The 16,423-nt window shown below is 42.1% G+C and overlaps 1 protein-coding gene across 1 annotated transcript in view; it reads right to left on the bottom strand.

The window, feature by feature from the left end:
- The window catches only part of kremen1 (kringle containing transmembrane protein 1), a 53,644-nt gene extending 49,115 nt beyond the window's left edge, over positions 1 to 4,529 (bottom strand). Inside the window, exons 1-2 of the mRNA XM_078789572.1 lie at positions 4,445 to 4,529; positions 2,667 to 2,962 (exon numbers count right to left, since the gene is read on the bottom strand). Of these exons, the coding sequence (XP_078645698.1) occupies positions 2,667 to 2,962; positions 4,445 to 4,503 (355 nt within the window). The 5' untranslated portion in view covers positions 4,504 to 4,529. The remainder of the gene's footprint in view (positions 1 to 2,666; positions 2,963 to 4,444) is intronic.
- Positions 4,530 to 16,423: the final 11,894 nt, after the last annotated feature.

Raw genomic sequence — 16,423 nt, 5'->3', positions numbered from 1 at the left:
GGGTGGTGGGCAAAATTTCTAAAAAAAAAAGCCTAGTTTTCCTTGAAAGGATCTGCCTCTATGAAAGTGAGAGTAATAACTAAGCAGTGTGATGTTTTGGATTGCTTTTTTATTACCGTTTCATTGAATTCTTATATTTAGGCCCCGTCTGTTATGAGAGGCGTGGCTCGCATGCTCGGAGCATGTTTGAAAGTCAGCAGCCTCGAGGCAGCCACGCTCCCTTTAGGAATGTTCAAAGGTTAAAATTTAAAATGAGTGAGGCGCATCTCCAAACTCCAAAATCTGATTTCTGCATTTCTGTAAGTACACGTTCGTCTTTGAGTGCACTCGAAATGGCCACCCTCCATCCTCCATCTTGGGGAGGGACTACCAAAAATAATGTGATTGTCATTTAATGTGATGTAATCAATTTGGGACGGCGCTACACGGTACACAGTGTACACCAAGTACACTTATGTTTTAAAATGAACAGTGCTAAACTTATTTTTACTAATTTTAGGACAGCCAAGAATGTTCACATTGGATGTTCACCAATAACGGCGATTTACTTCTTCCTACAGCTGTATGACAACATATACAGCTTGTTAAAATGTTGCCATGGCCACAGCTTGACCCTGGAACAGATTATTTGGGAGGCTTTTGGTGCATCAGGTTGGGGCTATTTGACTCAGTACAAACCCAAACAAGTTGTGACTGAAGTGGGGAATCCCACAATGAAACAATATCTCTTTGCTCACAGAGATAGCATCACAAGCGAGCGTGACATGATACACACACACACACACACTTATCTCCACTACATCAGTATGCAGAGGGAACCCAGAGTAGTTTGTGTATCTACTGCACTGTGTTGTCCAGGAATCAAAATCAAACTATGAACGTGTTGTGTTTGTGCGCATGCAGAACCTTTTGTGTTTTTCACTTTTGACCTTTTTGGTCTAAATCTACCCCAAAAGGAGCAAAGCCAACATGGAGAGTCAGTGCAGAGTCTTGTAAGGACATGGAGAGATGCTCTGACACTTCAACTTGGCTCCTTGTACCTCCCTGCCGGTGTTATGAGGGGGAATACCGTGGCTTTAAATACTTTGTTAATGCATAGGTACACATGGGAGTACTTACGCACCAGCCCAGATGGCGGACCCTCTAATTTGGAATCCGAGGGTGTAATTAAGAGACAAAAAAATTAAAAAGGAAAGCCTGTGGATTTTGCTGCTTTGACATGAAACGCGGGCACAAATTACAGCAGCAGCAGCTAGCGGGGGGAGGGAGGCTGGGTTTGTGTGGTCGCCCTTATTAGATATCTGCTCACTTATGGAACCATGGAGCGTGGGAAGCAGCTGGGAAGGTGGTGCACGCAACGCACGCTTGAGAACATCTGATGCAAAACCAAGGCTGAAACGGACAAACATTCGGGTTTTTTGCACCGCATACCAGTTCAGACACTCCCGTGAAAGACTGCACTTTATTTTAAAGCTGTGCAGCAATGGAACCCAAGGTCCCGCCCCCCACCCCCCTACACGCACAACACACGCTGTGCGTAGGACCCCACCGTCCGTGGGACTCCTCGTGCATCGCTGCTGACAAAACAAAGACGAGTAATCTGACACCGCACTCATTGCCGCAATGAATGACAGCACCCGTTCTCCTGTCAGTCCCTGCTGGTGTCATGGTACAGCTGCTGCCTTCAAAGCCAGAAGCGCCGGTTCAATTTTAATTATTTTGCTCAATACCACAATAATTGACAGCACATAGCAGAATGAAAGGATAATGTTTCAGAAGTCTCCCATTGGTAGTCCATGGTGGTGTAATGGTACAACTGCTGCCTTCAAAGCCAGAAGTGCCACTTCAGTGTTAATTATTTTGTAATATAGCAAAATAAGAGAATAACATGGCAAAATTCACCCCTTGTCAGTCCCTGCTGGTGTAATGGTATAGCTGCTGCCTCCAAAGCCAGAAGCACAGGTTTGATGTGAATTAGTTGTTTTGCTCGTTGCCACAATTATTGACAGCACATAGCAAAATAAAATACATTTTTGGTACATTTCTAAGGATGTGGACAGACGATTCTCCCCAAAATTGCCCGTCCTTTCTGCCTTCTTGGACCGCATTGTTGTGATACTTTTCACACAAGACTACGGCATCCTGTAAGGTGCATTCATTTGGAAAAGTCACAGGAGAATGTCAGCAATAAGTTCCATCCTGGCCAAGAAAGAAGAAATCAAGGAAGCCATTACTATTATTATTTTTTTTATTATTTTTTTATTATTATTTTTGTTATTATTATTATTATTGTTATTATTATTATTATTGGCACTTTGCAAATACAGTTTAGGCCTTTTAGGAGTAAGTGACACAATTCAATGAGACGCTAATTATGTTTCAATGATGTTTTTGCAATATAATTAGGTTTTATGCTCAATGATGTGTCACCTGTGTGTATTCCTAAACGCTGACCAGAGGAGATGAGTTTTGTGAGTTCTGGATCTCAGGATGCTGTTTAGATGAAGCAGATTTGGACTCAATTAAAATGTTAAAAAGTAGTCACGTAGCCGGCAGTATGCAATAATAACGTTCATAACCTTCATAGCTATATAGTAATAACCATGCATGAGTAGGGAAACATCGCTGGATGTGTCCGCCGCGGCGAGAGGAGCTTGCGGACTCACCCGTATCGAAGTGACTGAGAGCCGCGGAAGAGAGGGCGAAGGCGGCCACAAGGAGCGCGGAGGTGCCGGTGGTCAACAGGTCCATGGCGCAAGCCGGGGAGGGCGCCCAGGTGAGCGGCTGAGTGAGTGAGGCGGCTCTGCTCGTCTCTGGTCGGGGAAGTCCGTCCCGTCCACGCTCCGAGCCGGCACACAGCTTCTGGCGGAGCGACACCTCCGAGCCCGGGACTAGATAGCACCGCGCAGGGATCGGATTTCCAGCAGGCCACGTGACAGGAAACACGGCCAACACTTTCAACCTGCAGCGAGGAGGAGGAGAAGCGGGAAGAGAAGGAAGAGGAGGGAAGAGGAGGAGCTACATGTTAGCATCGTTCATAACATACTGCACGATAAACACTCACTGATTGTTCGATAAAGTTAACTCAAGTAATTCTTCACACAACGCCATGCTCTCTTCTGTTCTAAATGTCATCGGCACTTTTGGTTTCAGATTTTAATATCAATATTTAATATTTTAAGTCATTTTTACTTTACTTTTAATAGTATTGTTTTTAAGAGTTTAAATATTTTCATTTCAATTTTGCACCTCTGGTAGGAAGCAAAAAGTGGAAAACGTTAAGTCGTTAAATGAAATAAAATAATGCGCTTAATGACTATAATGATATTTCGTAAAAAGGTGTGATGACGTTGAGTCACAGCGTATTGACCAACAGGTGCCCAAAGACGATGGCTGGCCGATGAGGTGTGAAACAGCACCCTCTGGTGGTTGGCTAACGAAAGCATTGCTTAAGCGCTCAGAAAAGGCAGCAAGAGATGGAAGTCATTAAAAAAGTCAGGGGATTATAATACTTATTTGTTTGGACTTGTGGATATTTATAATATTCATAAGTGAATGATTCTGGAGATGATACAAAGCAAACTGCATAAAAACAAATGATGATATAAAACAGGAAGCTGCTGTCTTGTTACGACTTTTTTTCTCCTAAATGTACTACTTTATTTTCGTAATATTATGCTCTTCTTTCTCTTAAATATACCACTATATATATATATATATATACTTTATTTTCGTAATATTACAATTTCCTTTCTCTTAATAATTATTCTCGTAGTATTTCAACTTTTGTTTCTCTTAAATTTACGACTATATCTTATTAATGTGTAGGTAGTTGCACAATTGTGGGGGGATGTGCACATGTGTTGTGTAACGGCATCCCAGGCTGGTCCGCAGACGGTAGCATGCAGGTGACATTCTTTGCAATGACGACAAGTGCACGAGAAAGCAAAATGGCAGAGCTACGAAACCGATGCTGTGATCAGCATCGCTAGCGTTGATGAGTCCATTGTAAACATTGTGAAGGCGTGACCGTCAAACCAACAGCGACGTTTTAAAGTGCATGCAGAGGTATGTATGCTGAGCTGAGGTTACCTACAGCCACAGCTGTATGAAAAGGAATAAAAGGGAGAATGCATGCATGAAAAGCCGCCAGGCTGTGAAGTGTGTGGACGGGAACTCGTTGACGTTGTTTAGCGCTGACATCTCCCCACGCCTGCACGTCATTGGCTGGGGCTGTACAGCGTAAAAAAAAATCCAGCCCCCCGCCCCCCCCCCCCCCCCCCCCCGCAACAGCAGGGATATACGGCATGAAAGGATTGTTCTTCTATCCTGATGTGTGCCTTGCTGAGCGGGTCAGTGGAAACATACGTTCTTTCCTTAAAGCCTCAACACTTTCAATCAAATCCTATGTGCTTTGTTATTTAGGAACTAAAAAACATCTTACGGCCTGAAGTGGGCTTTCCATTTCCTGTTTTGACAGGATGCGGTCTCATCCTTGGACATCACCCCGCATTGTCAAAGAATCTCCTCACAGCCACATAAAAGCTAACATGTCACGCATGAGCATGAGGGACTTCCCAATGATAAGTACAAGGTAAGCTGCATTCACTTCCCTCGTTTAGCGCTGTTAATTGATTCCAGGCCCGACCAGTGATAAGTGAATTAGGATTCAGAACATTAAGAAATGGAATATTTTCATAGAGCATAGAAAACCTGTTTATGACATTATTAGAGCCCTGTAGACATGATATAGCACCCCCATAGTCAGCTTTACACTCCTATTACTCAATAGAGTAGACATGATAAGTGATAATAAGATATAATGACTCATGTTATGCACTACCGCTAGCTTTGAGTCTTACACAGGCTACGGGACGTCTGCAGGGACATAAGAGACAGCTGACGCTTGAAGCATAGCAAGCGACCAGGCTAACTAATTAGCCTCAGAATGTATTTATTGTAAACCTAAGAAAGGCTTTGATACGTACCACTTCCACACGTACCACTATGTTTGTGCGGCTTATGAGTTTTAAGGTTCGACCCCAGGATGCAGAGATTAGGACCCAAATGCAGGTAAAAATATATTTATTTATGCTATGCAGCAGAACGATGCACTAGCAAGTACAACTCAACACAAGACAACGAACCGACAAAGAAGGGAGTGCGCACCTGAACTAAATAGGCAACACAAAATAGGAAACAGGTGCGGGAGATAATTGAAAGAAACGGAAAACAGAACAGAGCAACAGAGGAAGTGAAATAGAAAATAAGGGCATGAACAAGGAACAGAAGAACAGAGGAAGACTAAGCTGTCACGAGGGGTGAAGCCCGATCGTGACAGTTTGTTTCCCATATTATTACAATTTTTTAAAACATTGATTTTTTTCTAAAATATTTCCACTGCATGATACTAATATATTATTTTTCTTCTCACTGTATTTTTGTAATATTAAAGCATTTTATTTCTGTTACTTTTCTTTATTTTCCAACCCTTTCAATGTTCTTATAGAACATTTTCTTCTTGTAATTACGACTTTATTCCCATAATATTTGGAATTTATTCTCACAACATGAGAACTTTTCCCTCTAATTACAACTTTCTTCTTGTTTTTGGTACTATCTTTTCAATATAATAAAATAAATATTTTTACTTTTTGCATCTTGATTTATGTTGTTTTTCTTGACGCAATGTAAGGTCGCGTCTCATCCATGTAACATTACTGACACCTAGTGACCAGAATACTACACGCAGCATGGCCACTAAACATTTCATTTTGGAAAAATGGTTTATGTTATGGGGTCATAACCCAGCGTCACATAGGTCATCAAACACAGCGACATGCTTGCTCACGGTGCACTGAAACAAAAACAAAACACATTTACAATCAAAAAAATGTTCCTATCCCCTGCCGTTATTGTCAACACCTGGCAATGCAAGTGAGTAGCTAGGTGATTGCGTCTCATGCATGAGTGCTGCAGGCACTAGGGGAAGCTGCGGTTCCTCCTCATGGGAGAACACGTGAAAACGGAGACTGAGGCCAGTCTGAACCAAAGACAGGACTTGTGTGGTTTGAAAAACGTGATACCCCCCCCCCCCCAATGTGCACGCATCGCCACAGGAATCCCACGCGGTGGAGATTTACGAATCCGTGCACCGCTCTGGAGCACGATAAAGCGTCAGGTGGAGGGGGGGGGGGGGTTCCCCAGACGCCTTTTGAAGTGGAAGCGTGGGGGTGGGGGGCTTGTTAAGCGTCTCTCCCAGGCAGGCCCATAACATGACTTGGAGATTCCGCAGATGGAGCAGCTGGCAATTCCGTCCACCTTCAGGACCTTCTGGAACACGCAGGTGCCGTCATAAATCTCCCGTCATGCGAGAAGCCACGAAGCACCTGGGGAGGACATTTGCAGGTCGGCGGGTAGGACGACTCGTGTGTTTTAAAGCCACAGATCTACACCAAAGTTGTTTTCTGGTTCGTAGTGTACTTCCTAGTTCATGGAAAACCATCAACACAAGAACACAAACGGTACCTTTATTCCGATCCTCACTAAAATGGCCACCATGTTGGAATGCATCTTTTCTCTCCATAAACCGCAGCTCCCCCAGTCTCAGCAGCCTCGGTGAAAGACACAATGATCTTGCTACTGCTGCGTCAACACAAAGGGCTATCATCATTTTCAGTAAATCCATCCCGCGACACAAGCTGCACACTGACTACTCTAAAGCAGGGGTGTCCAAACACTTTTGCAGTGAAAAATTAAAGTATGTGACTTGGCCAGTTCAGCTTTCTTCCTGGAATTCTGACTTTGCTCCCACAATATTTGGACTTCAGTGTCATAATATTAGAACTTCTTCCTCAACTTAATCCCCCCCCCCAAAAAATCATAATACAATAACAATATTAATAATTATTATTATTAATAATAACAAAAATATTACAAGATTATTTTCATAAAATTAGGACTTTTCTTGTGAGAGGACATCTTTTTGTCAATATTTAGACAGATTTTTGTCAACTTTAGATTTGGTCATTTTTGCTGCTGAATGTGCCGTGGACCAATAAACAAACAGCCGTGGGTCCCCGATGGCCCCCTGGCCCTACTTCGGACACCCCTGCTGTAAAGTACGTATATTGGTATACTAAACTGCTGGCTCTTCTCACTTTTATTGAATACTCCACCTAGGGACGAGGGAGACTTGATCTACTTTAGAGGAGTCAGTGTACAGCTTGTATCGTGGGTGCATAGTGGGTATAGTATAGTGTATAGTGTGTGTATAGTGTATAGTGGGTATATAGTGTATAGTGTATAGTATATAGTGTATAGTGTATAGTGTATAGTGTATAGTGTATAGTGTATAGTGTAGTAGGTGTCTACCCCTGCTGAAAAGGAGCCATTATTGTTCAAATAAACACATATCAGCAACCTGAGGGAACCAAAAGAAAAAGGACTGTTGTTCCAGAGGGATAGCTCAACAAGCGACGCTGCAAATGAGGAGTCTAAAACTAATCCACCAATCCTTCCTTCGCTTCGGTCAGCATTTGTGTTCCAAATCCGTCAAATCGCTTCTTACGGAAAGAAAAAAGTCCTCCGGGAGGCCGGAGCTGCGCAGAGCGCCTCACTCCCTGGGGGCAGCTTCTGGTCTGAAAAGGCAGTACTTTTAATAAATAAAGTAATATTTAATCATATTTAATAAAGTTCTAATATTATGAGAAGAATTCAGCTGATTGTCAGAGCATAAAGTATGCGGATCAAAAGAACCGCTGTGGCGACTCCCAAATCAGGAAAAAGCCCAAAGAAAGAAAAAGGTGGAATATGAAAGAAAAAACTGAAACAATCAAAAAATAGGTTGCTAAAAAAGTTCTAATGTTATGAGAATAAAGTCAAAAGGTCTTAATGGGAATAAAGGCATACTACTATGGGAATATATGTAATAAAATGGGAATATAGGGCGGCACGGCGGTCTAGTGGTTAGCGTGCAGACCTCACAGCGAGGAGACCAGGGTTCAATTCCACCCTCGGCCATCTCTGTGTGGAGTTTGCATGTTCTCCCCGTGCATGCGTGGGTTTTTTCCGAGTTCTCTGGTTTCCTCCCACATTCCAAAAATATGCTAGGTTAATTGGCGACTCCAAATTGTCCATAGGTATGAGTGTGAGTGTGAATGGTTGTCTATATGTGCCCTGTGATTGGCTGGCCACCAGTCCAGGGTGTACCCCGCTCCAGCACCCCCGCGACCCTTGTGAGGAAAAAGCGGTAGAAAATGAATGAAATGAATGAAAATGGGAATATAGTTATGATCAATTGGGAACAGATTTTGACTATTATAAAGTTTATATTATTATAATAAATTATAAAGTTATAATATTATGGGAATACATTTCTAATATGGGAATAAAGTTGCACTATTATGGGAATAATGTTATAATATTATATTGAATAATGTGGGCATAATAATATTATGAAAAGGAAATTTACAAGAAAAAAGTTGAAATATTTGGGCCAAAAAACGAAAGGGAAAGTTGATCAGAATCTTCTGCTGTTTTCAGTTCCAGCGATGACAAAACTGAAGTCAAATACGTAAGTAAATAAGTTCTTCGCACATGGTTAGAAAATAGCAATGTGGCAAATTTGTGCTTCCAACTAAACTCGAGCGCCTGCAAGGTGGGAGCTGAGATGAAGGCGTCTTTCTTCCCAACCCAACCATCAGATCTCCAAGACGGTAAAAAGTATCCTCGTCCAAGCTTCCTCATTAGAGGAGGCGATGAGCTGATAAGTCACATGCAAAACAGCGTGCAAGGACGAGATGCTCGGGCGGGCACATGAAAGCCGGAGAAACATTTACCCAGTTTGGAGATTCCGCCAAGAAGAAAGAGGGGAAAAAGATCCCAGACGTCCGAAGGCTGGAGGCTCCGTCGTCCTTAGGAGCAGCTTCCTCGTGCGGGGACATGAAAGCCAAATGCACAATAGCCAGAAAAACAATAGCGTCCCCCAAGTCGCCGCTGCTAACGGATACCACGCTGGCTTCAAAGTCACCACACAGGCCAGGTTATTCCAATTGCCCCCCCCCCCCCCCCCCCATCAATAAGCTTTCTTCTTCTCCAGATGGACCCCCACTTATCACTGCCAAGGATCAAGCACACGGCCCCCCCGCCGCTTCCTCCTCAGGTAGGACAACCGACCACACGATGAGTGCCAGCCTACTCACGGCTCGCAATATCTCATCTGCAAACTGCGGCCCGCGGGCCACATCGGGCCTGCCAAGCGTCTTCATTCAGCCCGCAGGGCGTATCCACATTCCTTTGTGTTTGTTCCAAAATCATTGGCCATCCTGTGAGACCTCTTTCTACACACTGCGATCAACAAATAACCCGGACTGCATACAGGATTCTACAGGACCCTTCCCACGCGCTACACCCCGTGTTTGAGTGGCTTCCATCGGGTCGCAGACTAAGATGCCCACGATGTAGAACACAAAGGAGGAGGGCTACCTTTGTCTCTACAGCAGTCCGGCTTCTGAACTTGGACCCCTCCCTATCCAGATTTCGCACAACCTCCCTTTAGCTTGTTATACTTTTTAAATTATTTAATTACTATTTATTCTCTTAGGTACATGTGTGTTCAGTAGTGTCTTCTCTTTTACTTGACCTTGTCTGCTTTCTACATTTTTTATTCCATATGCTGCTCTCTGTGTCCTTTAAATTGCCCCTCGGGGATAAATAAAGTGTTTTTGAACTTTGAACTTTGAACTTTTTCGCATGGTTTTAACACTAAAACTGTAGCCGGCGACATGCCTGGCAGTGCTGCTGCGGCACGCTTGAATGGCCAAAATAGTTGGACTCAATCTGGAACAGGGAGAAAAAAGCATAACAACGCAACATGTCAACACACACCACGTACAAAGTAGCATACCTCCTGCACCACGTGGCCGTACAAAGAACACAAAACACCCACAACAAAAAAACACCCATATATTCCCGCCACAGAGCATGCTGGGTAGCTTGTGATACTCTTTTTCCTTGTTGCTTGATCGCAAAATATAGCAAGGAGGTCGCCCGAGAAGTAAACAAAGAAGAGTTAACATCCTCTTCATGTCCAGAGTTCATATTGTTGCTGCTGGACTACCCAGCATGCCTTAAGGTCATAACAGGCATAGCCTGAGACGCTCAATGAAAGGGGAGACCTTTGACTGATGTGACCTTTGTCCTAGGGAAAAGGTCACATGATGACTTATTATGAAGTCTTTCCTAAATTTATGAGAATCAAGTTTTAAATTTAAAAGACAAACATTGTAAATCTATGATAATCAAGTTGTGAATTTACAAGAATGAAGTTGTAAATGTACATTTTTGGTCTATTTTTGTTTATTTTTGTCATAAATTCATAAGTTAAAAATTTGTAAATGTACAACTTCATACTTTTTTTTGTCTGGTAAATTTACGACTTGATTCTCATAAATTTCAAATGTTTTCTTTTAAATTCCGGACTTTATTCTCCATAATGTAAGAAAGACGTTGAATGACGATTTACGACAAAAATTGTTCTTTTAAGTTTAGAACTTGATTTTTCCTAAATTTACATTTTTTTTTCTTTTAAATTCACAACTTGATTCTCAGAAAAAATAATTTCTTAAAAATGTACAACTTTTTTTCCTGTAAATTTATGACTTTTTTTCTTAGACATATGCGACTTTATTGTCGTAAATGTACGACTTTTGGTCTTGGAAATGTATGACTTCATTCTTGTAAATGTCCTTAAATGACCTTTTATTGTAAGTTTACAACTTGATTCTCCTGATTCTTGATTTTTTTGTCTTTTCAATTCACAACTTGATTCTCGTATATTTACGGGTTTTTTTGGTCTTTTAAATTCATGACTTGATTCTCATAAAAAATATTTCTTGTAAATGTACAACTTTTTTCTCAGACGTGCAACTTTATTTATTTTTTATTCTTTTTTATTTTTGCATTTGCATTGCATGCTGATATCGGGACATCCCTAATGACAACTTTTCAAAACAACATGTATGAGGTAAAAATGTGAATATTTTGAATAATTTTTGACTATAGCAACAGGGCATAGCCAACCACACAGTAATTATGAAGTATTAACACAATATAGCAATAACCTCTCAGTAAATATTTATATATATATTTTTATTTATATATATATATATATTATATTTGCAAATATCCAAGTGTCAAAGTGTGTAGGCCTCGCCGGAAAAGGTGTGGACTCTGGTGTTGTAGAATTACTGCTGTTTTCTCCACGTTTGCTGTTGGTTTTCCGGTGAAAATGACATTTTGACAAGGTGACTTGTGCGAGCCGCACTTTGGAGACCCCTGGTTTGGATGGTGGAAGACATGACTTGTATGACTTCCAAGCAGGGAAACTTCCAAGCTGCTATGGCATTGATGTCCTAACGAAGACGGAGAAGCAAAGCAGTTTATGTTCTTAGTGACTTACGACACCAGCGCGCAAGAAACGTCTCCGCCTCCTCCTGTCCTCTTTCAACAACTTTCCACTTTCAGACAGAAACAGCCCCCCCACCCTCTATAGGCTTTTTGATGTGCCTCATCACACACACACCCGATGCTGTCATGAGAGCCGCCAGCAGGCTTGTTGAAGCCTGCAGAGGAACCGCTCATGAGGAAGGTCCTGTGACATGGAGCACGTCTTCCACATCTACCTGTTACACACACGCACACTTCTTCAATCGAACTCTTCTACTCCTAAAGTGCTGCACAAAGATACATGAAAATGTGTCAAAACACGCCCCTCTACCGTGTTGTCTGTATTATTACTTCTCTGACAGGTACGCCACACGGTGGCGGCGTCATTAACTCCCATACGTGGGAATCCCAGCTCTACAAAACACCCGCGGCAGCTTCAGGATGTTTACCCGGATCACCACTAAAACTGGCGCACGCGTTTTAGGGCCCGACGAGCACACGTGTGTCAAGTTTGAGCATGTTTGGTGGGACAACATGGCCGCCATGAGGCAAAATGTCCACAAGTCATTGAGCATGATATCTGTGTGACATGTGTGCTAGCGTGCATCCCCAACCGTTCTGACCGCAGCCCATAGGGGGCGCCACATCACATGACCTCAAGAATGCATACAATTGGCCCGCCTCCGAGACAATGGTGTGGTTGGGAGCGGCGTGTCACGACCAGGCCCGACTCCCCCCCCATCTGCAGACCCTCTGGGCACCTCAAGAGAGGACAGGTGTGCTCACTGCGAGCAGGTGCCCCCCCCCCCCCCCCGACCCCACCAGCTGTGGAAACAGAGCAGGAGGAGCCACGCAAAGCCTTTAATTAGCCTGCAGGCCCGCCAGCTACACAGCTAGCATAGCATGGTGATCCCGCCATCCTGGGCGATACGCTCATAAAGACAATTTATGAGTTGAACGTACGTCATGCGTGCGGGCGCAACGCGTGGCTTTTGTGGTGCGTTTCTTCTTTGCCTGTTGGCACAACATCAAGGCTCTTGTTGCTAGTTAGCGCGAGGAAGTGTGGCAGGAAAAACCTCGAGCGATGAGCGGCTCCTGTTTCCATGCTGCCATCTGTCAATCTTTATTTAAAAGGCATTGATTGGACGTTTATTGACGTTCTCCAAGAAGATGGCTACACGGCTAGCGAGGCGACTTAAGTCGCTTTTACCAAGAAACCTTTTTGGCCCGCGGCTCATTTCTCATGCTGTAAAAATAAAAAAAGTTCACAATGAATGAGATATATTCGTATACATGAGAAGTATTGGATATTAGATATTACAGTCGTCCCTCTGCCACTTTACGCTTGGAATTTCCAGGCTTCAATCTATCACAGCTTTTCAGTAGGATATGAAGGAATGAATCTTGCTGTGTTGGCAAAATGTTTTTCAATATTTTATTTACATCTTATTTTCTCTCTTTATGTGTACTATGGGGGTGTTATTTCATGTTTAGAGGGCTCTAATGTTACAAACTGTATTTAGTTTCTATATTTTATGTCTTATTTTCTCTCTTTATGTCTACTATATCGTGTTATAGGAGTGTAACGTGACTATGGGGGTGTTATTTCATGTTTAGAGGGCTCTAATGTTACAAACTGTATTTAGTTTCTATATTTTATGTCTTATTTTCTCTCTTTATGTCTACTATATCGTGTTATAGGAGTGTAACGTGACTATGGGGGTGTTATTTCATGTTTAGAGGGCTCTAATGTTACAAACTGTATTTAGTTTCTATATTTTATGTCTTATTTTCTCTCTTTATGTCTACTATATCGTGTTATAGGAGTGTAAAGGTGACTATGGAGACTATGGGGTGTAAGTAAATGGAGTCAGCCACCAGCAGAACGGATTAGGAGGTGTAAACAACACAAACACACTCATCATCATTATCATTCCAGTGTTGAGCAGCATGCCAACGCACTATTGCCATCACCAAATCCAAGACAGTTTTCATAACCTCCACCCTCAGCTTCGCTCTTATCACCCTGAGCGTTTGGGAAGCTAAGCCAGCCTGATATCATCTGAGAATATTTAGACTATCTTCTGTCATTCACCACCACGGCCATCTCAAAACACCAAATGTTCTTCCAAAGCCGCATCAGCCGCGCTTCTTCCCTGACGAGCTGGTATCCGCGCCGGCTGGCTTATTTCTATGCAGACGCTGTGGCAGCACTTTATGAATATGCAGAAGCAGCAGCTCAGCCAGATAAGAACGTCACTGATGATTAGACTCAGTTTCCTCAGTCAACCTGCTCTCGCTGCTGATGCTGGTCCCTGAAGTATGCACGCTTTTACTTCATGACTCAACTCCCTCCTGTAAAACCAAACGTCCTGCCCAATTAGACTTGTCTTCTGGAAACATTTGGATACTTTGGTCTGATTATTACCAAGGTCATTAGGGCAAGTCCTAAGTCCTATGGAAAAAAACTTCCTCAAAATGGCATCTTATGAGAATATTTTCATCCAGAACTACAGCTGTCCTTTAGTCTTTAAGCATGAACTAGACTACAGCTGTCCTTTCTAGTCTTTAAGCAGGAACTAGACTACAGCTGTCCTTTAGTCTTTAAGCATGAACTAGACTACAGCTGTCATTTCTAGTCTTTAAGCAGGAACTAGACTACAGCTGTCCTTTCTAGTCTTTAAGCAGGAACTAGACTACAGCTGTCCTTTAGTCTTTAAGCAGGAACTAGACTACAGCTGTCCTTTGGTCTTTAAGCATGAACTAGACTACAGCTGCCATTTCTAGTCTTTAAGCAGGAACTAGACTACAGCTGTCATTTCTAGTCTTTAAGCAGGAACTAGACTACAGCTGTCCGTTCTAGTCTTTAAGCAGGAACTAGACTACAGCTGCCATTTCTAGTCTTTAAGCAGGAACTAGACTACAGCTGTCATTTCTAGTCTTTAAGCAGGAACTAGACTACAGCTGTCCGTTCTAGTCTTTAAGCAGGAACTAGACTACAGCTGCCATTTCTAGTCTTTAAGCAGGAACTAGACTACAGCTGTCATTTCTAGTCTTTAAGCAGGAACTAGACTACAGCTGTCCGTTCTAGTCTTTAAGCAGGAACTAGACTACAGCTGTCCGTTCTAGTCTTTAAGCAGGAACTAGACTACAGCTGTCCTTTCTAGTCTTTAAGCATGAACTAGACTACAGCTGTCATTTCTAGTCTTTAAGCAGGAACTAGACTACAGCTGTCCTTTCTAGTCTTTAAGCATGAACTAGACTACAGCAGTCCTTTCTAGTCTTTAAGCATGAACTAGACTACAGCAGTCCTTTCTAGTCTTTAAGCAGGAACTAGACTACAGCTGTCCTTTCTAGCCTTTAAGCATGAACTAGACTACAGCTGTCCTTTCTAGTCTTTAAGCAGGAACTAGACTACAGCTGTCCTTTCTAGTCTTTAAGCAGGAACTAGACTACAGCTGTCCTTTCTAGTCTTTAAGCAGGAACTAGACTACAGCTGTCCTTTCTAGTCTTTAAGCAGGAACTAGACTACAGCTGCGGCCACACCACGTTTTTTTGCCAAGTCTCCATGCCTAATATTCTGGCCACAATAATAAACGTGTTTTTAAATCATTACCTCATCGTTATCATTTCAATAGCGAAATAGTTTGTCTCGTGTAGATCATGAGGGTGTGTACGTGATGAGTGGCCGGTGATGTCATGGAGGAAAGATTGTGAAGGAAACACTGACATCTAGTGGCCGAAACTATTAATTACATAAAATGACTTTCTCGCTGGTTAGTTTCGAGTGATGGATGGAGAGATGTAATGTAATGACATGATTATTTTAAATGATTATTATTGTCATTTTCTGTGCAATGACTTGTGCCAATGTGAGAAAGGATGAAGGGAGGAAGCTTCTTGGTTTCTCAACAGGTCGTTTTTAGGAGTTCTGATGCATGTTTTTGAAGTGGGAATTGTTGAAACATGAATGTAGAGTTTTTTCTATTGTCTTTAGTAAAGAAAAGAAAGGTAGAGATTCTGAGAGGGATAAACAGCAAAGCGTAAAATGAAAAGTGAAAGTGAAAGTGAAAAATGTATATTAAACAAACTCAGAGATAAACTATATATGATATACATTGAAAAGGCTAGGGGGGCTTTTATAAGATCAAGAGCCAAATGGTTGGAACACGGGGAGAAAAATTCTAATTATTTTTATAGCTTGGAGAAGAAACGTGGGTCTACTAAAAGAATTGATAAACTTTACATAAATAATGTTCTTATTTCTGATAACAAAGCAATTAAAACATATGTGTCAAACTTTTATCAAAAGCTGTGCTCCTCATCTTTTGATAGTGAGGAAAGTAAATCCTTTTTTCAAACAATTCATCCCTTCATACCAAAAATATCGTCTTATGACTCTGCCAAATGTGACAGCTCCATAACAATAAATGAAATGGATAACATTGTAAACAAAGCACCCCTAAATAAAAGTCCTGGCCCTGATGGTTTACCTTTTGAATTCTACATAACGTTTTGGAATGAGATCAAAGATTTGCTTTTGTGTGTCTTCAGTGAAGCTCTACCTAGAGGCCAATTACCAGAAACAATGAAACAGGGCATCATTACTCTTTTGCCGAAACCCAATAAGGATATTCTCTATATTGAAGATTGGAAACCCATTACTTTGCTGAATTCAGACTACAACATTTTGACGTCCCTATATGCTAAAAGACTACGACCTTGTTTGGAAGAGATCATCTCAGTTACACAGTCAGGTTTCATGAAAGGCCGTCACATACCTGACAATGTCCGTCTAGTGCTGGATATGATAGATTATTCACATCTTGTTGATGATGGAGCACTCATTCTGTTTTTAGATTTTTACAAGGCATTTGACTCTGTGGAACATGAGTTCATATATACAGCTCTGGGCCACCTGGGCTTTGGAGGTGGCTTTAAAAAATGGTCCAGACTATATATATAGGTATTGATA

The sequence above is a fragment of the Doryrhamphus excisus genome, linkage group LG3 (assembly GCF_037039965.1).
Source record: "Doryrhamphus excisus strain RoL-2023G ecotype Guam linkage group LG3, RoL_Dexc_Guam_v1.1, whole genome shotgun sequence".
NCBI lineage: Eukaryota > Metazoa > Chordata > Actinopteri > Syngnathiformes > Syngnathidae > Doryrhamphus > Doryrhamphus excisus.
This window is presented reverse-complemented; position numbering and strand designations above follow the sequence as displayed.